Source organism: Lissotriton helveticus, chromosome 1_1, assembly GCF_964261635.1.
Source record: "Lissotriton helveticus chromosome 1_1, aLisHel1.1, whole genome shotgun sequence".
Lineage (NCBI taxonomy): Eukaryota > Metazoa > Chordata > Amphibia > Caudata > Salamandridae > Lissotriton > Lissotriton helveticus.
The window spans coordinates 1100759849-1100783669 of NC_136057.1; the positions used below are offsets into that span (position 1 = coordinate 1100759849).

A 23821-nucleotide genomic window follows, 5' to 3' on the forward strand; every position below is an offset into this window, starting at 1 on the left:
TGCTTACCTGTACAAACTGCTTCCCTGTACAGACCGCTGACAGTCTTCCCGGGACACAGACTGCTCAGACAGCTGCATGGTACATACTGCTCGTGCTGCACCCCATAAGAGACTGCATGAGTTTGTCTCTACTACTCTCCAGTGCAGAGTGCTTGCCAGGTCTTCCTAAGTCAGACTGCTCACACTGCTCGCTGGTACAGACTGCCCCCCAGTACCGACTGCTCCTCCTTACACTGGTAGAGACAGCTGGCAGGCTGCCAGGACACACTGGTACAGACTGTCCACAGCGCTCTCCAGTACAGGCTGCTGGCATGCTCCCCAAGACCGAATGAACGCACTGCTCCCCAAGACAGCCTGCTCCCCCAGCCCCGGTACCGACTGCCCGTCCTCGGTTGACAGCGGTTTCATTCACATCTCCTGCGGTACAGTGCTTCGCTGCCCTGTGCGGGCGAAAAGCGCTGTGGGAGAGCCGTGTTATTGAAACGGCCTGTCAAATATCACGCGGTCCTGCTCGTAACACAAGTAAGGGCAGAGAGGGAGCCAGGGGTGAGAAACCCGAGGGAGTCTTAGAAAATGCTAAATCGAATTGCAAAATGTCTCGTGGGAGCCCTGTGTGGATTATTAGGGAACCAAGTGTAGATAGATAGAAGAGTCCTCACGGCGCTATTGTTTCCTCGGCGCTATTGTTTCCTCAAGGCTGTGAGCCAGGGACTGTCAAACAGCTTGTGATCCTCGGCAGGGCTGGGAAGGCAGGCGCCTGCCACCAGATAACTACTGAGCCGTGAAATGACCCGGGCCCCGCAGTGAGTAACTTCACACCCGCCTCCTCCCCCGCCCTTAAATAACACACGTCTCTACTTAAGGAGGAAGCCCCGCCCGGGGACCGCTGACACGAAGAGCAGAGGGAAGAATAACTTACAACCGACCCTCCCCCGGCTCAGGTTAAACAGAGTTAGGGATGGCTTTCAGTTCCACTGCTCCCAACCCTTTCCTCAGTCACTTTTATGGACACTGGATTAGCAGTGGTTAGACAGGACATCTTAGCTTCCTTGACTTGCTAGAGCTAGTCGTGGCCAAGCGTAGACTTCGGGAGGTGAAGTGATGGTCGATAGAAGATGCAACATAACACCGAAGACTCCTATTTTAATTCATTGCAGTTTTTTAACAGCTTTTTCTATTACACATGAAATTGTGTATTTCAAATGAACACTACACAAGGTAGGAGCACAACTTTTCCGTGGAGAAACTGTGACTTGAAGAAACGGTTCACAACCTCTCTTTCATTCTTTCATTTAGTTGCTTCCCTGTGAAATGGATACAAAAAAGAACAAGCCCGAGTGGTGCGCGCGCCACAGCGAGCCATGTGGTTTCAATTACAGCGCCTGTGTCTGGGCAGGATAATTGAAAACACATGCCGTCCGTGCGGGTAACCGCCACCAATAGGCCATGGGCGGAGCAATGCGGCCGCCTTTGGCCAATTGCAAGCAGTCTTCGTTAAAAAGACGCACACAAAGGCCAATGGTGTAGGACAAAAGACAAAGCGCACGCACCAGCGTGTGCAAGGGCCCCTACATGAAGTCTAGCTGCGCGAGCAGTGCTGCACACTGCAACGCTAGGCGTGAGACGTAAAAAGGGAAAAAGAGAAATACAGAAGAAAATTAGCAAATGAAAATGGCTAGGAAAGCAGATGAGATGAGAAGGAACAGGAAAGCAGGGAAGTAAGACAGACTCACCACTGAATCACCAGGGATGAGGAGTAGGCAGCCTGCGGTGGAGTAGGGCCTCAAATACAAGACCTGGAGCACAGAGGGCAACAGCTACCAGGTGGAGCTGCGCGGCAGGGGAACAACGGACGCTGACAAAAAGGTCAGTGAGGTCGAAGGTTGTGCTTTAGTCAATAGTTGTGTGACACTGTCCGAGATCTGGCCAAATTCCGATCTGGATCTGACATAGGAAGTGGGACAAAATCTGGAAAAGGCTCCTCTGGAGTGGAGGCCAGTGCAAGGCTGGGTACCACCGGGGCCTGCAGCAGAGGTGTAAAGGGCAGGACTGATGCTGGCTGAGGCCAAATAAGGCAGTTGTCATTGGAGGAGAGACCATGGGTGGAAGTCCAACTGCGTAGCCAGACGGGCCTACCTAGGCAGAAGGCACACTAATAGGTAATGGAACATCAGAATAACTGCCACCCTCCCTACAAAAAGCCTCAATCTCCCAGGGAATTGATAATGTTCTGAAAACATGAGGTGCATCAGCTTCAATATCAGAAATGGATCTGAATCAGAGGCCGCTGCTGGAGCTTTCAACTGCCGAAGGGGTAACTTCTCCATGGAGCTGGAATTGCAGGAGACCCTCTCATGCAAATACATAAGGAAACACCTGCCTGAGACCTTTCAACCATGTTTGAAGCCAAGGCACCACAAACAAATGTTGTGCGGGTCTGTGAGTGACATCTGTTTCTTACAAGGACAACAAAGCTTAATTATGTGGTTAAAGAGCAGGCATCCCTGCACACCTGTCAAAAAACAAATTTGGAAAAATTGGTAAAATGCAGCAAATCAAGCAGTATTCTAGATATACACAGAAAAACAGGTACTGATATCAGGGCATGGGGGTGAGTCTATATATTGCTCTGTGTCATCACTTCCAAATGTGGAATGGGGTCGGATGGCCCCACCTGTCGGCAAGTGGGAGCTACTGCTTTAAGTTTTCTGGATCAAGTTTGGCAGCGGAGAGGAATCAAAAGGTTAGTAATTTGCAGTTAGAAGATTCTATCGGAAAGATGTGTAAAAGGGGAATAAAGCCGATCATAAGGTTGTGGATTAATCACAAAATATCATTTACCCCTTTGAAAATAATTTGCTTCATGCGATCGACATTCAGTATTCTTCCTTCCAGGTCCATACTGTTAAGCCATTCTGTTGGGGATAATGGCTCTCTTCTGTGTACATTCAGCCGCTGCGCTACATCAATCTGAAATATGGAAGTGTGATAATTAACAAATAAACCTTAAAAAATGTGGCACATTGTAATAAATCCATCTAAAGTTCTTAATGTAGCAGTCATATGATGGAAATAACATTAGCACATGTAACACTGAAACTGAGCAAATAATGGAACAAATATGAGTTGGCAGTGATGATTTATTGTTATCAAATTAAATCTATTAATATTGATATATTTTTAGGTCTCACCTAGACAGCGCTTGCTTTTTCACTTCGAGAAATGCAGTTTTCAGTATATGGCCATTAAGCTCCGCCCAATTAACGTCCATCTTTACAATTGGCTCCTCTTCCTGTCCTTTGTAAAAGATAGCTTTTGGTTCGTCAATAGGCTTAGTAGTTCCTCCTTACTACTGCCTTTTCTCCTTTTGTAACCTCCCATAATTACTGACCCTCTTATCTGTGTTGTAACTCAGTATGTTTTATTTACGGTCTGTGGGCACTGTTTTTTTAAAAGGACTTTCTCCTATTGCACGCACGTCATGCTTTCCTTCAATCTGCAACCTCTGGTTTACAATTTACTACTGACTGACACTTTTTTAATAGCTATCGCGTGTAGCCTTGCCCCTCTTGTGTTTTATTATTATTCCACTGCTGTGCTCTGCCATTCTCCCCCCACGTTATGATCTTAGGCCAACCATTGGTTCATCAGAAATGATTTCACTTCTTTTTTGAAGGAGGCGGTAGATGGAATCAGACAGATTTCTTTTGGGAAAGATTTCCAATTTTTTGGGGCGATACCCAAGAAGGCTCTGTTGCACGTTTTCTTTTTGAGAATAATCAGGGGTTTCAGCAGAAGGGAGCTGGAACTTTCGCGATGACCTACATCCGCCTGATAATCCTAGCTTTAGGGCCAAGTACCTGGGGGTATTGAAATGTAAAGCATTTTTTGTTGAATTCTTGCCTCATATTGAAGCCAGTTCATGGATTTCAGATCAGGGGAGATGTGTTTGTTTCTTTTTGTTTAGGTGATGAGTCTGGCATAATCGTTAAGAGAGGCCCGTAGATGGGTCCGTTTGTATCTAGGAAGGCCACTGAGTATAGCCTGGGAATGACTAGGGCTTGTACCGCACATTTAAGGTCGTCCTGGGGAGGAAGGGTTTTCATTTCCTTAGGATGCTCATCTGATAGTTTGCTCCTTTGGTAGCGGTACTGATGTGATCCTGCATGTGCAGGATCACATCAGTGACCGGTATTGGTCAAGGAGTTGGTATTGTTCTATATGGTTGCAGAGTTGTATCTGGACACATTTTTCAAGAAGCTTCGCCAGAGTGGGAATGTTGGAGATTGGGTGGGAATGTTGGAGATTGGGCGGAATCTGTTGGGGTCTGAACAAGATGCAGTTTTTTAAAGATGGGGATTACCTGCCCTACTTTTAGGCAATCAGGGATAGTGCCTTGGTGGAGCGAGGCATTTACGATCTTAGTCCATAAAGGGAGGATAGACGATTTGATCTCCTTAAAGATATTCGGAGACAAAGGGTTGATGAAGTGATTGGAAGGTTTAGACGCTGTAAGCATGTTGTGAATGTCGCTTTCATTGAGGGGACTGAATTTGTGCCAGGAGGCATTGTTTTGAGGAAATGCCGAGGGTGAACAACAGTCTGTGAGGGATGAGGAATGGTGAGTAAGACAGCACTATACTTCTATGCTGAGAAGGAGTTTGAATTGATTCAGTAAGACTACATGTTCTGCACAATTCAGCAGAGCTGGATTGGGCATCGGCTTCTCAACAAGATGTTGTGGCTATATGACATCCACAGAGAAAGTAAATTCTAGTGGTTTCTTCTAATATCCTTTCCGCATACAAAGCGGAACACAGCAGGTTTGTCCATTTTTCTCTTCTCTGTTCTTGTTAGCAATGGAATCCCTGACGGCAGTTGCACGTAAAATAAGGTTGATATTAGGGAGATCAAGAAACCTCAGTGAGTCTTGAAACTGCTGGTCTATGCAGATTATATTCTACTCAGTCTCACAGACCTAAAAGCTTCCCTGCCAGCCGCATGAGAATTATCCCCGATTTCATGTATTTTGGGCTACAATTTGAATACAACACTGGCTCCATTGAGAGATACAACTTCCAAGGAAGACAAAATAAGCTTGAATACTCAGAGGTCTACATCTGTAGGGCTTTCAAGCAGACCGTGAAGGATACTGTAAACCAACTCATTACCAAACCATCTGGAGATCTCATTGCGAGGCAAAGACTGGACAGTTAATATGGGTGAGCCCTACACTTTTACTACGAACTGAGCATGTTACCACTGATGGTATCACTCAGACTAGTATGGTTCATTGGAACAAATTAGATCTTTATATAGGAAAACAAGATTGAAATCCTACAAGGTAATAGCTAAAGCAAACTCCAGGGGATTAGGACTGCATTGAACACCATTGTGTGGCAATACTCCTTTCACAACTGGAGGATACGTTGCCAGGTGACAAAGATATATACTGTTTTGGGTGAAATTAGAAAGGAGCCTTAACCAATAACGAGATGGGTTTGTACCGCCCCTATTGTTTTTTTTTACAGATTTTTATTGAGTTAAAGTATAGCAGAATTTTCAGTTGTAGAATATACATTGATGCTCTCATGCGATGTACAATTCGAACAAAGGGGGTTGTAAACACAAAAGAAAGTCATGGGCAGCAATGGAAAATATATAGGACAGCATGACAGCAATCCACGACATATATGCATATACGAAAAAGGAATAATTCCATTACGTTTGTGTATGCCATGATAAATGAAAGCATATAAAGGTAACCAAATAAAAAAACGGAACTATCCAACGAGTAGATCTAACACCACCCACCCACGGTATATCCTACCTTCTCCCCCCCCACCCCCCCACCCCTCTACAAGACACTAAGTTGGTAAGTAACTGAAATAAAGCTAGGCACTTTTGTGATAGCATACAGTGTTAAAAGTGGGGTCCAATAGTGCGGTGTAACATTGATAGAGGGGTACTGTCAACAGCGACGGTGGTGCAGGCATCAGGACCCGGGGAACCCAGAAGGAAGGAAGTAGGCAGGGGAACATTCAGTCGGAGGATTCATCCATACTCTGTGTCATTACCCTTGAAAATCTGCGATAACTGTGTCCCAGGTCCTTGCGTGTTCCAAAGGGCACCTTCCCTAGTGCACTTCACAGAGTAGACGAATAATCTTCTTGTTGCCCATCATAGTATGTCAACCAACCAACCCTCCATCAGAGGACAATCAGCATTCTTCCATACCATAGTGATTTTACGCTTAGCCGACACCAAAGCCAGGTAAATAAAGCAGCTGGTGACTATGTATTTGGCGGGCGAGGGAAAATACCCAAGAGGCAAAATCGAGGGTGGGGAGGGAGGGTCAGGTTATGGTCAGTAGCTTCGGCCAATAGGTGGACCACCATGGACCAATAATGGGGAAGGTGGGGGCCCCCCACAGCATACGTAGGATGACTCTTGGGGTAATGTGGAGAAACAGGCAGTCATGTGAGGCCGGGGGGTGGGGGGAGTGTACACTACGTTTCAAGGGTTTGAGGTACACCCGGTGAAGGATGTAATAATGGATTCATTTGAAACAAGCCCTGCGGGAAATCATGGGTGCCATTTACCACATCCATGCCCAGTAACCATTTGAAACAGGTGTCTCTAGGTCCTCCTCCCACCTGCCCCGCAGTACCACAAGGGGAGAACAAGAATCATCTCAGGGCTATACAAAGGCCCAAGATCAGGCATTGAGTGTTGGAGGTGTAGCAGAGGAAGCGTCAGCTGGAAACGGTCTTGGGCTCCACGCCGCATCATCCCCAAACCGCTGGGATGGCTGCCATAGAAAATAAGGTGGGGGGAAAAAACCCCAGCCCCCTCGCAGTTGTAAATATCAGCCGTCTAAGCAAGTAAGGCAAGGAAATAAAGAATGTAGGAAGAAAATGTCAGGCGAAGAGAGAAATCATAGAAATGTACAAAGAAGGAAATGGAGGAGGTCGAAGGTCCAATATATCAGTTGATAAGTTCTGCCATTTGTGGTGTACTAAAGGCAGGTCTCAGCTATGTTGAGAGTTCAATGTAGAATGAGACCCTGAGCCTGCATCGGGGCCACTAGATGTGTTCCACTCTTCAGGTGGAAGATCAGTGCTGGAGATTGTGAGCTTAACAGCTGTCTCCACAGCACGTTGACGGTCTCTGCGCACTTGAATGGAGGATGGAGGCTCTTAATTCCATTCCACCCTCCCCAACACCCCCCTCCCTGTTTCTGGGCCCGTTTCTAGATCGAGTATGACCCCTCGCCGTGAAAATCAAGCCAACTTCATACCTCCTCCAGCTCCAGGAAAAACGTTGTGCCCTGATTGGTAATGACGCGAAGCTTAGCAGGGTAGGGCATGCCGTACTGGATATTAAGGTCTCTAAGTTTGCGTTTAGCTTCCAGAAATGAGGGCTCTCTGCTTTTGAACAGCAACAGTAAAATCAGGGAACAGAAATGCTTGACTATTATTTATCATGAGTGCCCCAATGTTCCTGGCATTGTTAAGGATACAGTCCCTTTCCCTGAAAGGAGGAGACGTGCCACAATTGCCCAGGGTGGTCTGCCAGAGGGCAGTGAACGGCCTAGCACTCTGTGAGCTCTCTAGAGTGCAAAGAAAAGGGACAAGCCCTCCGGTTTCACCTTCTCAACTAATCAGGTTTCTAGGAATGTTATCATGTCCTCACCTTCCGCTTTGTCGGGCATGCCCACCACCCATATTGCTTCTGCGGGCGTGACCTCTAGAGTCCTCAGCCTGGACCTCAAGAGCTCTAACTCGCCCTAACACGTCTTCCACATATGTAGATAGGTCCTAGGTCGTATGGCCAAGTTCCTGCAAGGTGAGCTCGGTGTCGATAATTCGTTCTCTCAGCTTGCGGTGAGTAAGCCGAAGTCAAACCCCACTGTGTAGATTTTAGGGTCAAGGGTGTCCTTGAAGTCCTTGATGGCTAGGAGAATAGAATACAATTTATCTTGTGTGACCAGCGCTGGGTCAGTGGACAAACAAGCGCCATCTGGGAAGGCAGAATATTTTTCACAGCTCTAACCCTGGGTCTCCTTCCCTCCGGTGGGGCGCGGCATGGTGGAAAGAAGAGCAAAAGGAGGACAGAGAGAGAAGTAGGAGCAATCACCAGTTGTCGGACCCAGTTGGCGTATGCCCGCACATGCCTAACGGGGGTGGGTAGGCATAGAGAGAAAGGGGGCCAGCCCCAAGTAGTGCTGGGCCACCATCAAGAAGTCTGTTAATCGCAATGGGCCCACCCTGAGCACTAAAAGTCCCTGCTGTGAGGTGAGCCAGTCTTGGGTAGTAGTCAATAACAGCAGCTGTGGACCCCAAATGTACAGAGTTCAGAGGGCCTCGCAGTAGGTTTTGTAGCTGTTCCCTCTCCTTCCCCCCCTGGTATCTAGGCGAGGCTGTGTATGAATTGAAGATAGGACCCAAACAGAGAACCAGCACCAGGTCTTTTAAGTCTGGGTCTTTGTGCCCACCAACGGGCGCGGCAGATCAAGGTGGAGGGGGCCTATAGGTGACATATTGAAACGGAGACCCTCATATGCTGGACTCACCCCATGGTTCTAAAGGCGTTGCCCAGTCCAAGTGGTGGTCATTATATAAATAGCCTGGGGGCTCATGCGTTAGGAGGGAAAGTGCAAGATAGGCCACTAGGGGCCAGCTTGCCTTGTAGGCTCTCCGGAATGTTACTAGGGCCGCTCCAAAATCTGGTGGGGCGGGCATATTTCTCCAGGGGTTCCACCCACCCAAAATCAATAATGCCTGCCTAGGAGGTGGCAAGGCCCACGGAAAGTCAATGTGGGCTCAGTATGGGGCATGTGGGCCGCATTCTGTGAGGGCCCCCAAGGTAGTAGATGAGAAAATTGCACAGGTCGGGGGCCGCGGCCAAGTAATGACACCTCGTCAATGACTTCCTCACTGATCAGTGAAAAGTGTAGCAGTTACAGTGGAGGCTATATGCTCCATGTGCGGAAGATCTGTGGTGAGAGGACTTCCACTGGGGCGTTCAGGCCGCGTGAGTCTGCATCAGCAGGGCGAGGCTAGAGGTGGGCTGTGGTACGCAGTGACCTCAATCTGCCTCAGTTGCCATGGCATGTACAAAGCTCCTCCACTTCCGCACGGAGACTAGCAGCCTCTCGCCGGCGTGCTTGAAGAATAGGCGTTGGCGGGCCAGGTAGTCAAATGCAGCCAGCAGTATCCGATGACTTTAGTTCTGTCACCACCTCGGCTGTAGCGCTCAGGCCAGAGGGATATACGGATTTCCACTTTTTAGCAGATTTGGAATGTGTTCTTTGGAGACGGCATGCTCGCAATTAAATGTGCCAAGAAGCGGTATGTTTTAGAATTAATTTTTTTCAGAAGGTTTTTACTTGTATATTGATTTATGTGTATATATATATATGATTGTATATCATGTACATTTTTATACGTTACTGTAAGCCTGGTTGTAGGATCATACCTTTTACAATCAAATAAATTAACTCTAGTTGGGAACTCAGGGTGATGGATGTGCCAGCAGTCCAGATGTGACTTGCTGCACATCCTGTGGGGGTGCCCAAATATAGCTAGATGTTGGTCATCAGTCTGCAATACACTGAACAAATTTTCAGATCACGCCATCATACAGCCTAATAAATTATCATTGCTGCATAACAAAATAGATCTACCGTCCATGTACTTCCACTGCAGGTGGTGGCTCCTGCCTGCATCAACAAAAGCTAAAATATGTATACTAAGGAACTGGCTTTCCCCTAACTCATCAATGTATAAAGAATGACAAAATAAAATTTATAAATAGCCTCATATAACGAATGGTCTACAGGCTGAAAAACAAGATGGCTGTGTTCTTCGAAATGCAGCCAACTTTCTTTCATGCAGGGGGTGATGAATGAATGTACTGGGACACAGTTACTTTACCTGTTGTGGGTACATGCAACAGGTAGCTTGCAGAAACCTTACTTATCTTACAGCAAGAAAATAGGTACAGAACTGACGTATCCCATGTAAAGTTCAAATAGCAGGCTAGCGTCGAGATCCAAGGTGTTATAGTGAGAGTCACCTCTACAAGGGCCATACACAAAAGTAAATAGAGCTGCCATGTTCATAAATCAAATGGGGCTACCCTTCAATAGAATTTACACACAGAAAAGAATGACACAAGGGTTTCAAACAGTTGGCTATTCTTTTTTTACTTAATTAAAATGTATCTGATATTCACCTGAGCTCTGTTATGAGTTTAAAGTTCAGAAATATATTAGTTCAAGAAAGGAACAGAGAGGGACTGTATCACCATAAAAGGGGATAAGAAACACCTGCATTTGCACTATTGCTGGGGTGTTCGATAGTCTGAAATTAGTGGTTGCTTTCCCTAACTCCCACCTCAAACCCAAGCCAAATGCCACAAATTGTATTCTATTTCTCTCCACTTTGTTTTATCTTACATGATCACATCCATTTTTTTTACCCTATTACTGTGACCATATGGACCATATGGAGTCAGTGCACTATCAGTACTTTTGCAAACTGTGTTACTTGTTCTCTGTTATTTTAATTGTGATTTCATTGTATTATGATGTTGCACTTTATGAAGTGCAAAAAAATAATCTTGGGGTCAATTTGAGGCCAAATGAGGGACCTTGAACCGAAAGTGTTTCCGGTCAGGGAAAATCTCAAATATTGCTTGGGTTACGATGACTAGGGATATGAAAGGGAGCACACTCTGGAGGACTTGTAGCAGAGAGGATCTCCTGAAATGTGATTATCCTGAAGGATTATGATCTCAGGAATTTATTTCACAATGACTCTCCAGAAACTTGTATTTCTGACATGAAAAAAAATGGCATAGAAGCCTTGATTGTGCTGATATTTGGGCAACATCTTTGGTATTCTTTTGTGGAGCAGCTTGAAGATCTTATTTTACAACTGCTGTAAACTATGACGATTCACCTTGATTGGCAGTCAACATGGTGGTTACTGCTGGAACTCTAGGAAGAATCCATATCCAAAGTACTCAACGGTCTGAAATGATCTTCTCCTATTCCACAGTAAAATCTGGTATTTGCCCTCACATTGGATGGTCAGAAGGTGTAGCTTAAGCCCATTTATGGTGGTCAGGGACTCGAGAATGAGACTTTCCTTTTCTTTCTGTGACAGCTTGTAGTTTTGTCACCGAGTTCTGGAATACCCATGATCATTGCAGGATTGACAGTATAGTATGGTATGGTTTGTTCTGAAATCCATAATGAAGGATCCTCTTCTGTAAGACTGTGATCTCCTGGAGACTCAAAATGTAAAGAGATTGCAAAACTGTAGCATCTACAGGGAGCATGACTTGCTAGTATCTGTTTTAATTCCCATGTATGTCTTGTCTATGTGATTGCCGAACAGTCTCTGGCCATCAAAAGGCTTATGCAGGACTTTTCTCTGCATCTCCACCAGAAATTCATCCTTACTTGCTGACAAAAAACTTCTCCCACATAGGTGGAAGTCTACACTGGACAACTCCATGGCAGAGGCAACCCATACCCTATTAATAACTTATGTCTGTCCCACTTGTCTTCTGAAAGGACATCTAGGAGTGGGGAAATGCCACTCAATATCTACCATTCGTAGAAGCCCAAGATGGTGAAAGCACTGGCTGCCCTGATAGCGTCTGCAGCCATTGAGCTCTTTCGCCTACAGTGTTGAAACACCTGCCCACTCCATCTGAATGCATTGAGGTGGGTGTGATTTGGTTGGAACATTTACGATGGGAAGCCAGCTATGGCAATAACAGGGTCCCGGCACTGATGGCCATGAGGTAGACTGGCGGGTGCCTAAGCATGATATTTCTTCTCCAAACGTGGAACAACAGTTGGAATGGTAGCTGGCTTCTTCGTAAGCTTCATTTCTCTTGTCAAATAAAGTCAAGGCTAAAAATAGTCTTTAATGATCTCTTAGACTGTTTCTTAAAATAATATAAGAATGTTCTCTTTTAATGTCATGGGAAAGTCAAACTTCTTCCCAACTATCTCCAGTAGCATTTGGAGCTTGGATACATCATCCGGTAGGCAGACAGCTGGATCGGGTGTCCCCGAGTGTTGCCTATTGTGCAAACCTCTTCAGTCTCTTCTGGGGTTTGACCTAGATCGTCCTAATCAGTTTTCAATTTCAAATTATCATTTAAATGTCTATCATTCAAATCATGAGCCAGAGGATTTTTGAACTGGCCAATAAAAGTGTGAGAGGGGGAATAGGTTGCCACTGGGGTGGACCTGAATTCACCAGCATTGCACCCAAAGTTTCAATGTTCTGCTGGAAAGACAAAGAAATGTACTGATACATTTGCAATCTGTGGTACTCTAGGTTAGTATCTGCCCCCAGAACGGTACAGTTCATAAGATGATTCAAGGTCTTCATAACTCTGCGAGTCATAATGAACTCAATCTTCATAGTGACCCTCATCCAGAGGAGGTTCGGATGTACTGAACCATCAACTGTCATGGGCTTTAATCAGTCGGGGACTAGTCCTTTACTGAAACATGTCTAAGTATTCTTTATCCTTTTTATACAAAATATCATTAGTAATATGCTAAAAATGTCGTTAAAGCATGCTGGGATGCTCTGAAAAGTAAACGGCAACAGAGACAACTAAGGTACAAATGACAAAGAAGCAACCTTTGACAATGAGGTGATCTTTGACGAAGCGACATTTGACGAAATGGTGACCGCTGACGGCAAGATGCCTGCTGAAGATAAAGTACTCAACAACGCCAAAGTTTCCATCAATTACGAAGCTACGAAAGTGTGCCCTTCGGTGTTAAGGGTGAATCAATGACAAAGAGGTTTCCTGTGATGATGACTTTCAATGACAAGATGGTCGACAGCGATATGCCTGTCAACTTAAAGGTGCACGCTGATGGAGGTTTCACAGCAGACAGGGTTTTGTTCCTAGATAAAAGTCTAGTTAGGGAAGGCACCAGAACATCCTCTACAATGGCTTTTCATTACACTTTTTAGGGCAAAGTGTCAGCATAGTGTGTGTGTTGCCTCAAGAGAGGTGCACTGCTTTTTTGGAGCAAATGCTCATTTTAAAGATGCTTACTTAGTGAAAACTACAACCATCTCCAAGTGTTACTTGTTCTGCTTGTTTCTGCTCGAGGGGCACGTCTTGCAAAATCAACCCCTAGGTGAGGGAATCCTCGATATAATGCTAACCTGCCATTTGTTGGGGGGCCTGACTGTGTCATGTAAAGCTTTTTACGAAAAAGTCCTACAGTTGTCACATTACGATGCCTTAGGTTTTAGATAAAGGCAGTAAATGCATTTAAGAGGCCGGTCATCCTCTAATAATGGGCCTATTTCAGATCTCGGTACAAAAAAGGGTGGTGATGGTCGGAGCATCCGAACCAATCAAACACTCACACCCAGGTCAAAAGATCTGGGTTTAATCCATCACGTTCTTTAGCCCACTCTGCCACACAAGATGATGGACGGAATGTTGCACAATGGCAAAACATTCACCCCCAGTCACAGATCTGGGTTTAATCCATTGTTATTTTGCTCACCAAGCCACCCCAGTTCAGACATGGCAATATGCAAATCAGTCTTGAGCCTGTGCTTCATGGGAACAGTCCAGCCTGAACTGCCAAGCCATATCTTCCCTGGACCGGAATCAAGCATCCTAGGACCGGTTTCCAGCATTTCAGCCATCTTCAGCCAGGCTTGCTTGAATCCAGTGGCAAAGTGAGCAAGGGACTCACGTCTGAGCATACCCTGCCAACTTATGGCGAACAAAGCGGTACAAAAGGGGGTGGTGATGGACAGAGCATCCAAACCAAATCAAACACTCACACCCAGTCAAAAGATCTGGGTTTAATCCATCACCGTTCTTTAGCCCACTCTGCCACCCCAGTTCAGACATGGCCATATGCAAATCAGTCTGACCCTGTGCCTCATGGGAACAGTCCAGCCCGAACTGCCAAGCCATGCCTTCCCTGGACCGGAAACAAGCTTCTTAGGACCGGTTTCTGGTATTTCAGCCATCTTCAGCCAGGCTTGCTTGAATCCAGTGGCAAAGTGAGCAAGGGACTCACGTCTGAACATACCCTGCCAACTTATGGCGAACAAAGCGGTACAAAAGAGGGTGGTGATGGACGGAGCATCTGAACCAATCAAACACTCACTCCGTATTAGGCCTACGTCGGCGTGATGACATCAGTTCCGCCCTTTTTTCCGTGCCTTCGAGGCACCCGGACGGACCAATGACAATAGATATATACATATACAATGTACATAGTACAAAATATTCAAGATAACACACACAGTGTGAATATAAAACATGAAAACTCAATATATAAAAACAAATATATATATATATATACACATATATATATATATACACACACATTTAACATCACATAATATCAGGTAAAGAAGAGTGGACAATGGGGAGGCGGGTGGGCATGTGAGGAATCCACAGGCAGATACTGTATCCACCAGAAAAAGCGTTACCGAAGGTAAGTAGCTTGTTCTTCTGATGGATACATCAGACAAATCTGATGATCCTGAACCCAGGACCAGAGACGCAGAGCCTCTCTGCAGAGACACTGCGACCCTACTCCTCCCTGCTTGTTGACATACCACATACCACATCGCGGTGGTGGTGTCCGTCAGGACCTGAACCGACTGACCGCGAAGGGCAGGGAGGAAGGCCTTGAGCGCCAGACGTATCGCCCGTAATTCTAGAAGGTTGATGTGAAGCAACCTTTCCTCTGGAGACCAAAGACCCTTGATCTCCAGATCCCCCAGATGAGCACCCCATCCTAGAGTGGATGCATCCGTTATTACTGTGGCAACCGATGGAGGTAGATGGAAGGGCTTTGCTTGAGACAGATTGCTCCACCAAGACCGATCCGCTGCAGCTTCTCTGGAGATCCTCACTGACTCCCTGAGAACTCCGTTGTGTTGATACCACTGCCTGCGGAGGCACCACTGGAGTGCCCTCATATGCCAGCGTGCATGGTTGACCAGCAGAATGCAGGAAGCCATCAGGCCGAGCAGACGAAGGACCTTCAAGACTGGAACGACCGCTCCATTGTGAAATAAAGGAATAATTTCCTGTATGTCGCGAATCCGTTGTGGAGGAGGGAATGCCCCGACATACAGTTGTATCCTGTACCGCACCTATGAACAGGTGGCGCTGGGAGGGCACCAGGTGAGATTTGGGTACATTTATCGAAAAACCCAACCTGTACAACAACTGAGTTGTGTCTTGCAGATGATGGAACCCTTTCTCTGGAGATTCCGCCTTGATCAGCCAATCGTCCAGAAAAGGGAATCCTGGAATCCCTGATCTTCTGAGATGTGCTGCCACCACAGCCATCACCTTGGTGAAGACTCGAGGCGCAGTAGTAACACCAAACGGAAGGACCACAAACTGGTAATGCTGCGATCCCACCGTGAAACAGAGATACTTCCTGTGCGACTTCGCACCCTTTCTCAACAGTGCCAGGACTTCCTCCTGCAGAAGAGGGTATTTTGGGGGAAATTCCCGAAAGGGAAGAGTATACCCATTCTCCACGAGCTTGAGAACCCAAAGATCTAATGTAACCGATTCCCAATCCTGTAGAAAATAGGTAAGCCGACCCCCTACAGGACCCGCATGATCCGCCATGGCGGATCTAGGGCTGCTTTGCTGCTGTGGGAGGGGGGTGGGTAGCAGAAGAGGAAGAGGAGGAGGAGGAGGAGGAGGCCTGACGTCCACGGGGACGAGCTCTTTGTCTGCCTCTGTAGGACCTATACAAAGGATTTTGCTGCTGCTACTGCGTCTGCCTATATGGTCGAAAAGAAGATCTTCTAAATCTTCTATATCTTTTGGTCACAGAGCCTCTGGATTGCAAACCCAAAGATTTTGCTGTTGCCCCGCTGTCCTTAAACCGTTCTAATGCAGTATCAGCCTTCTTCCCAAAAAGGCCTGAGCCATCAACGGGCAAATCCATTAATGCAGCCTGAACATCAGCCGAGAACTCCGAGGACTTTAGCCAAGCCGCTCTTCTAGTGGCAATCGAAGAACCCATTACTCTTGCTACCGAGTCTGCCGTGTCCATACCACTTTGAATGACCTGCCGAGCTGCAGCTTGCGTGTCAGACATCACCTCGTTAAAAAATGTTCTGTCTTCTTCAGGAAGCTTAGGTGACAACTGCTTCACTGAATCCATCAAAGCATGGATATACCGTCCTAGCAAACAAGTGGCATTTGTCGATTTTAAGGCCATACTGCCAGATGAAAATACTTTTTTTTGCAGTGTGGTCCAGCTTCTTTGACTCCTTGTCACCAGATACTTGAGGAAAAGAGCCTACAGATCTTTTAGAGCAGGCAGCTTGCACCACCAAACTCTCCGGTAAGGGATTAGATGACAAAAAGTCAGGGTCACCAGGAGCCACTCTGTAACGCCTAGCCACGGCCTTAAACACTGCAGGAGCCGTTAGAGGCCTACTCCATACTTCCAGTATTGGATCCGTTAGGGAGTCTGTAAAGGGAAGAATGGGTTCAACCACTGATGATGGTGAATGAAGCACTTTAGTCAGTATATTTGACTTTTATTCAGCTGTAGGCAAAGTCAAATTCAACAAGTCTGCGGCCTTCTTAATCACAACGTGATAAGGCGCCACATCTTTAGAAGGAGCACCTGACACTGATGTCAAATCCCACTCAGGGGAGAGCTCTAACCCACTTGCTTCTCGCAAGTCATCAAAATAATCCTCTGGATCAAGAAGCTCACCTTCCTCGTATTCAGCTTCCTTATAACTCTGCTCCTCCAAAAGGTGCTGGGCTTCACGCCTCGACCTCTCCATACGAATCGACTTCGTCGAGTCTGGTATCGACTCCGAAGGCTCCGGAGCCAGCATTGAACGCGGAGCCGGGGCCGGCGTCAAGCTTCGAGGTGGATCCCGGGGTCTATCCGACGTCGGTGAAGCCGCATACGGCGTCAATGACTTCGGCGGCGGCGGAATATGCCCAGGTGGAGTCGGCGTCGGCATAAAAGGAAGGAAAAGCGCCAGAGGATAGGCTTTAGGCACACCCAAATTATAAGCCAACGGACCCATGCGACCAGCCGGTGCTCCAAAGGGGTACATGGCTCTCGCATAAACACTATACATGGCGTTTACAAAATGCGAGGGGTCCTGTCCAGGACCTGGAAAGGGAGGATACGAACCCACCAGATGCTCCTGAGGAGGCTGCACCGGAGTTGACACATCTTGTTCCTCTTTGTCCTCGGGTTGACCAACCGGAGTCGTCGAGCCCTGAGGATCAGCAACCTCTTCCTCCTCATGCTCCGGAGACTGTGATGGAACTGGAGACGGATTCAACTCCGAAGCCGGTGAATGTTACGGAGATTCACAAGGCAAGGCTTCATCTTCAGGATCCCAACTCGGTGAAGGAGTCACCATGCCCCTTCGATGTCTTCTTCAAGATGACTTAGTTTTGGAGTCCAAATACTTCCCTGAATGATGCCTGGAACTGTCTCCTCTTCTTATGTTTCTTCCTCGAAGACCTGGAAACATGCCCCAACGTCGATTTCGAAGCCGACCTCGAACGATACCTGGACCTCGATCTCGTTTTCGAGCACCTCTACTTCGACCTCGAACTCTTCCTGGCCTCCCTACCTCTCAATTTGACAACAAGCAGTTTGGCCTCACGTTCTCGAAGAGCCTTCGGGTTCATCTTTAGACAGGATCGACAACTCTGCACGTCGTGATCTGAACTCAGGCACCAGATGCAGTCACTATGCGGATCCGTGATGGACATCATCTTCCCGCAAGCATCAAAGGGCTTAAAACCTGTCTTCTTCGACGACATCTTTCGAAAAGACAGCTACACCAAAAAAGATACAGTAGAAATCCAACAGTAACAAAGTTACCACGAATCGCAACAGAAGATACCCGAAACCGTTAGCGCCGACGACGCGGAAAAAAGGGAACTGATGTCATCACGCCGACGTAGGCCTAATAAGGAGTCAGTGACGTCAGTCGGAGTCGCGCGCGATGCCGTTCTCCTATGACGTCGTCCACGCCGGCGTGCTGCAAAATAATTTTCCGAACGTTGCTGACGCAGGGGGATATTCACAAGGTGAGGAATCCACTGGCAGATGTATCCATCAGAAATGTAATATACACAAAGCACACTTGCTTCGATTTAGGTGAAACTAAACCTGCAAAGTCATCTAGGATAGGTGAAAAGGTAGAATCTTGTTTTTAATTCGGTATATGCAGCAAATAAAGCATAGTTATGTCTGGGGACTCCCTAACACTCTACATACAGTAGAAAAGATTAGCTACAGTGCCACATGTGGGGGTGAGAGCTCAGTGCATCCACCTCTAGGGCTAAAAACTTGTGGCTTTAAATAGGGTGAATTAAAAACAAAATAAACACTATTCTTACGACTTTAGACATTTTGACAATGTCGAACCTGCTTAAACTACTGGGGATTCGGGGGGGCCTGGCCTAGCGAGCCGACATGGCGGACGTGTGTTGGGGAGCTCCATCCAGGCGGTCTTTTATCCTTCACTTATCTTGGTTCCCCTGACCCCAAATGATCCTGAAGGAGCTGCCGCAGCGCTAGCTCACCCCCGCAGACATCCGACAGGATTTTGTGGCGCCCACGCTCACTTTCGGCGGAGAGATCACGCTGTGTGTGGGACGAGGCCTGGTGGCAGAGATGGGGTTGGGGTGCCGCGTGAAGATCCCCGGAAGGCACTGAGGGCTGCGCGCCTCTCCGAGCTCCGCCCACGAGTTTTCAGGCAGCTGGGTGAGGACCTCAAATAGGCATAAGGTACAGTGGGCTTCTACGAAAGCCCCAAGACCCCCGTACCGGCTCAAAGCCCCGTACCTGGTCGGGAGCTCAGCGGAGACAAGAGGCAGTGGAGGTCGTGACCCCCGTGAAGTGCGGGAAGAGTCCCCAGGAGGTCGGCTGGCCAGCGCGGAGGTACCGCACTACTGAGGCACAGCTGCTGAGGAAACGGAGAAGGGCCGTGGATTGAAGGGGGAGTGCCGGTGCGCAAGACGTGCCTTGGGGAGAGGCGCGAGGCCGCAGAGCACAGCAGTGGCGAGCCCGAACTGGAGGACACCATTTTTTAAAGTAAGGCAGAGGGGGGCACAACGATTGACTCCTGCCTGCCAATGGGACCCGGATTGCAGTAGGCATATACAGGAGGCTGGAAGGGGGGGTGAAACAGGCTCCCGCAGGAACAATACACACTGCGCTTGGCAACCCAATAAGCTTGCACTTGGACCTGGAGCAGCAGGAACAGTGAGGAGAGAAAGGTGAAGCTCCCCCCCGGGGTTGAAGTGCACGTGACTGGAGGGCAGCCGGTTTGGAGCCAGCCGGATGCACGGCTACTGCAGTCTGAGAGGGAAAGTTAAACTAAGTGCCACAGATCACCTTAGGCCTTCCATATGAGGGGACGTGACGGCGGCCATCTTAAGCCTTTTCTAAAGAGGCGAGACTAGTCAGCAAGCACGAGGACAAGACCAGCGTCCCTTCCGGACACCAGACAAAGCAGTGGGCCACACAGCCAGGGAGGAGCAGGCAAGATAACGGAGGCCTGGAGAGAACGTATGGCCTGACAAAGTCAGAGCCCCAGATGGGACACCCCCGCACTTAAAGCTCACAGGGCCATCTAACAGATCGTAATGGTAAACACAGTACCCATAGTAGCCCGGTTTAAGCGCCCCCATCATCCACGAGGCTGTAGCCGGGGGTAGGCGACATACCTGGGCGGTAGGGGATCGGCTGCACGGCCGGGCCGAGTAGGGTGCGATTGGGGGCTCTATCCTTCTGCCCTGGGGACACCTGCTTCGGTGGCCGTCCTGGTCACACAATACAGATAGTTAGTGATTACTGTGCTTGGTGGAGGCACTCAGCCGGATGCGCGACTGGGCCCGTCCTCCATCCCTGTACACTTTACACATTGTGCAGGGCCCCTGGAGGAATCGTTCCCTCGGAGGCGACTCAGCGAGCCTCGTATATCCGCACTAGCGCCTAGCTCAGTTTCATCTGGATCTGTGCGGAGACCCCAGGGGCCGCTATGACGAGAGACAAGGGTAGCGGTTCCACTAAGCATGGGCTTATTGACAAATTCACCGGCCCTGGTGCAGCGGAAGGTGCTGCCAGGGGTCAACCGGAGGCTATCCCGGACAACGCGGCCCTCATGGCGGCCATCACCCAGTCCAGGGACATGCTAGATGATAAAATCGGGGCAGTGGGGTCGGATGTTATGCTGCTGCGGCAGGATCTTCGCAATGCAGTGTCTCGAATCACGGAGGCTGAGACACGTTTTTCAGGAGTGGAGGACGACGTCACAATACTGATGCAGAAAATGGCGAACATGGAGACGATTCAGAAGGGTCTGGCGCTCCCTGTGGAAGATGCAGAGGGGTGAGCCTGACGCAATAACCTGAGATTCGTGGGATTTCCGGAGGGCTGTGAGGCAGGTAACATGGAACACTTCCTCACGCAGTGGTTGGAAAGCTGGCTCCCGCCGGACGCTATGTCACGATGCTTCGTTGTGGAGCGGGCCCACGGGGCGCTCATGCAGAAACCACCGCCGGGGGCTCGCCCACGGCCAGTGATAGCAAAGCTCCTGAACTATCTGGACCGTGATGCCATACTAAAGCAGGCCCGGGCCAAGGAACCTCTGCTCTACGACAATGTGCGCATCTTAATCTTTCTGGAATATACACGGCAAGTGCAGCAACAGAGCCAATCGTTCATGGCCGCGAAGGCCCGCCTGCGAGCTCTCAAACTCCCATATGGCCTCTTGTTTCCAGCTCGCCTGCGGGTGGTATACCGATCCCGCAGCCACTTCGACACCCCGGAGGAGATCTTTCAGTGGACAGATGAAACAGCGCGAGAGAGGGCCCACACACCGCCCGGCAGGGAGTCTGACTCCAACTCTAGTGAGATGGCCCAGAAGGGTCCCACGGGACAGCAACAAAGGGGCAATAGGTGGTTACGTTCCCGGAGTCGCTCTTTGTCCTGGGGGTCTCCGCTAGGGGGTCCCTACTTCTGGACGCCAAACTTTGGAACCTTGACAGTTGGGGTTGGGTTGGCGCAGTGGCGGTCTCTTTGGCTCACCCTGTACTCTGATATATAACTGTCGGGGGAATCTTACAGTGGGCTGGTTCTCTGTCGGTCTCGTGCTGGTCGGGGTCCCGCCCGAGGAACATGGGCTGTAAGTTGGGGATCCAGTGGATGGGGCAGTGCTTGTTCCCCCGTTGGGGTTCGGGTACTCGCCCCGCCGCAACAGATACTTCAGTGTTTTTGAGGTATGGGGTGGGGGGGATTTGTTGGGGGGTTGTTAATGTTCCGAGTCGCAATTCCACTTTGGGTTTGTTACTCTATACACACACGTAGCTGCGGTCCTTTCTCGGTGATGTGGGCATGTTCCCTCCCCCATGGCTAGCGCGCCTCAGAGACCCGGGAGCCTCGGGTACTCTCCGTATTATAAGCTGGAACGTGAGAGGGGCCCTGGACAAAATTAAACGGGGGGCTATACTACATCAGGCAAAGAGGGCGAGGGCTGATATTCTCATGTTGCAGGAAACACATCTCATGGGAAAGAAGACACTCTGTTTTCAGCGAAATGGGTACCAACAGGTCTTCCATGCTGGGTGCACGAGGGGCTCCATGGGGGTGGCGATTTTGGTTCATCGTAGGGTCCCATATATGCATGCGCAACAGTGGATCGACGCTCAGGGATGCTATCTGTTCATCCGGGGCATGATTGGGGAGATCCCCTTGGTTCTAGGCAGTGTGTATGCTTCCCCCCCCCTTGCAGTGGTCTCTTGTGGAGAAGTTATTGGCCCTATGGGCGGATATACCTGATGTGCTCTCTGTGGTGGGAGGGGACAGGAACGATGTTATGGACCTGGCGAGGGACAGGAGTGGGGGTGAGGGTGGCCAGGGGAGGGGACATCCCACGAATTTGAACTCACTGGTAACTAGTCTTGACTGGATTGATGTGTGGTGGAGGGCTCATGGAGATAGGCGGGAGTATACGTACCTCTCAGCGGTTCACAAAACCTTCTCCAGGCTCGACTACCTTTTTATTCCCCGTGCGATGGTTAGTAGGGTGGCACTGGCTGAGAGCCTACCCCTTGGTCTTTCAGATCACTCCCGTTGTCCCTTGAATTATATATGGGTCGGGGGTGACAGCCCTTTAGGTGGCGCCTCTCAGTGTGGCACCTACAGAATGAGGAGTATGATACAAATATGTGGGAGGCCATCGCTCAATACTTCATCTCAAATGAGGGGTTGGTGTCTAAAGTTGAAACTTTGTGGGAGGCCCTGAAGCCTACTCTACGAGGACATATCCTGGTGCGCAACGGCTCGTAGTAAGCTCAGGGAGGAGTTGACTTGGGCGGAGGCCACCATAGAGGCCCTTGAACGCCGGACTCGGGAGGAAAGGGGAGGGCAGTATGTGAGGCAATTACTTCAGGCCCAACAGTCTTGTGCCGCCCTCCTAATGGACGAAGCCCGCCAAGTTTGGCTGGCGACACGTAGCAGGAAATACCAATGGGGGGACAAGTCAGGTAAGATGCTCCATCGGCTTTGCCATGCCCAGGCCCTTCCGGACGAGAAGGGGGTACCGATCACTGACCCTATCATTATAGCAGAGAGCTTTGCTACTTACTACGCAGACCTTTATGCCCCCCGAGAATGCTTGCCAGCGACTACCGTCAATAAATTCTTAGCCGACCTGCCGCCTAAAGCGGTGTCAGATGAAGTACGTGATCTACTGGAGCTTCCCTTGACTGACGAAGAGCTGGGCACGGCCCTGGGAGAGCTTAATTCTGGGAAGGCTCCTGGGCCTAATGGGTTCCAGAGTTAATTTTTTAGACGCTATAATGTGCAGTTGGCCCGTTACTATCGGGCAGTCGTGGAGGAGGCCCGGGAGAAGGGCATGCTCCCTCCTGGCCTCCTACCGCCCCCATTTCCCTCCTCAACGTGGAGGCTAAGATCTTGGCCAAGTCGTTGGCTAATAGCCTTCTGCCTCACATATCGACGCTTATACACCCTGATCAGGCTGGGTTCATGCCTCAGAGGGCGACCAGACCTAATATACGGCAGCGGAAGCGGCTGTTCAACAGACCGGGGAGCAGGCGGCATTCCTGTTAGCTGACATGGACAGGGCGTTCGACTCCCTGAGTTGGGTTTATCTATTTGCATTATTACACAGACTTAACTTGGGCCCTCGTTTTCTGTCCTATCTCATGCTCCTCTATACAGACTTAACGGCGACAGTGCGGGTGGCAGGTGCGGCATCTTCCCGATCCAGCGGGGCACACGACAGGGATGTCCCCCCTCTCCGTATCTATTTGCGCTGGCTATGGAGCCATTGGCAGCATGGGTGCGCATTGATGCACAGGTCCGGGGGTTTGAGTGGACTTCGGACTACCCGACAGAATCGCATTATAAGCGGACGACGTCCTGTTTTTCCTCACGGCCTTAGACAAAACGGGGCCACGACTCCTACAGATCATGCAGATCTTTGGAGAGACGTCGTGACTATATATGAATCCCTGCAAATCTACACTGTGGGGTCTGGGAGATCGACCGAGGATGGGCGCTTGGGCAACACAACTCAGCTAGCTGTAGGGGGGTTGAAATACCTGGGGGTCTTCCCGTCAGGTGTGCCGGCCGCCTCCTGGGAGCGAAACCTGGCACCGGTGTGAGAGCGAGTTCGCGCGGACCTCAAGACCTGGACGCATATGCCCTTGACGCAATATGGCAGGTCAGCAATTTTCAAGATGGTGG

General features: G+C 49.1%; 1 protein-coding gene across 6 annotated transcripts in view; it reads right to left on the bottom strand.

The window, feature by feature from the left end:
- TBC1D15 (TBC1 domain family member 15) overlaps positions 1–23821 on the bottom strand; it is a 607052-nt gene that overhangs the window by 321671 nt on the left and 261560 nt on the right. For all 6 annotated transcript variants that reach the window (XM_078678245.1, XM_078678222.1, XM_078678231.1 and 3 more), the window contains one exon: positions 2842–2970. In XM_078678245.1, coding sequence (XP_078534371.1) covers positions 2842–2970 — 129 coding nt within the window. The remainder of the gene's footprint in view (positions 1–2841; positions 2971–23821) is intronic.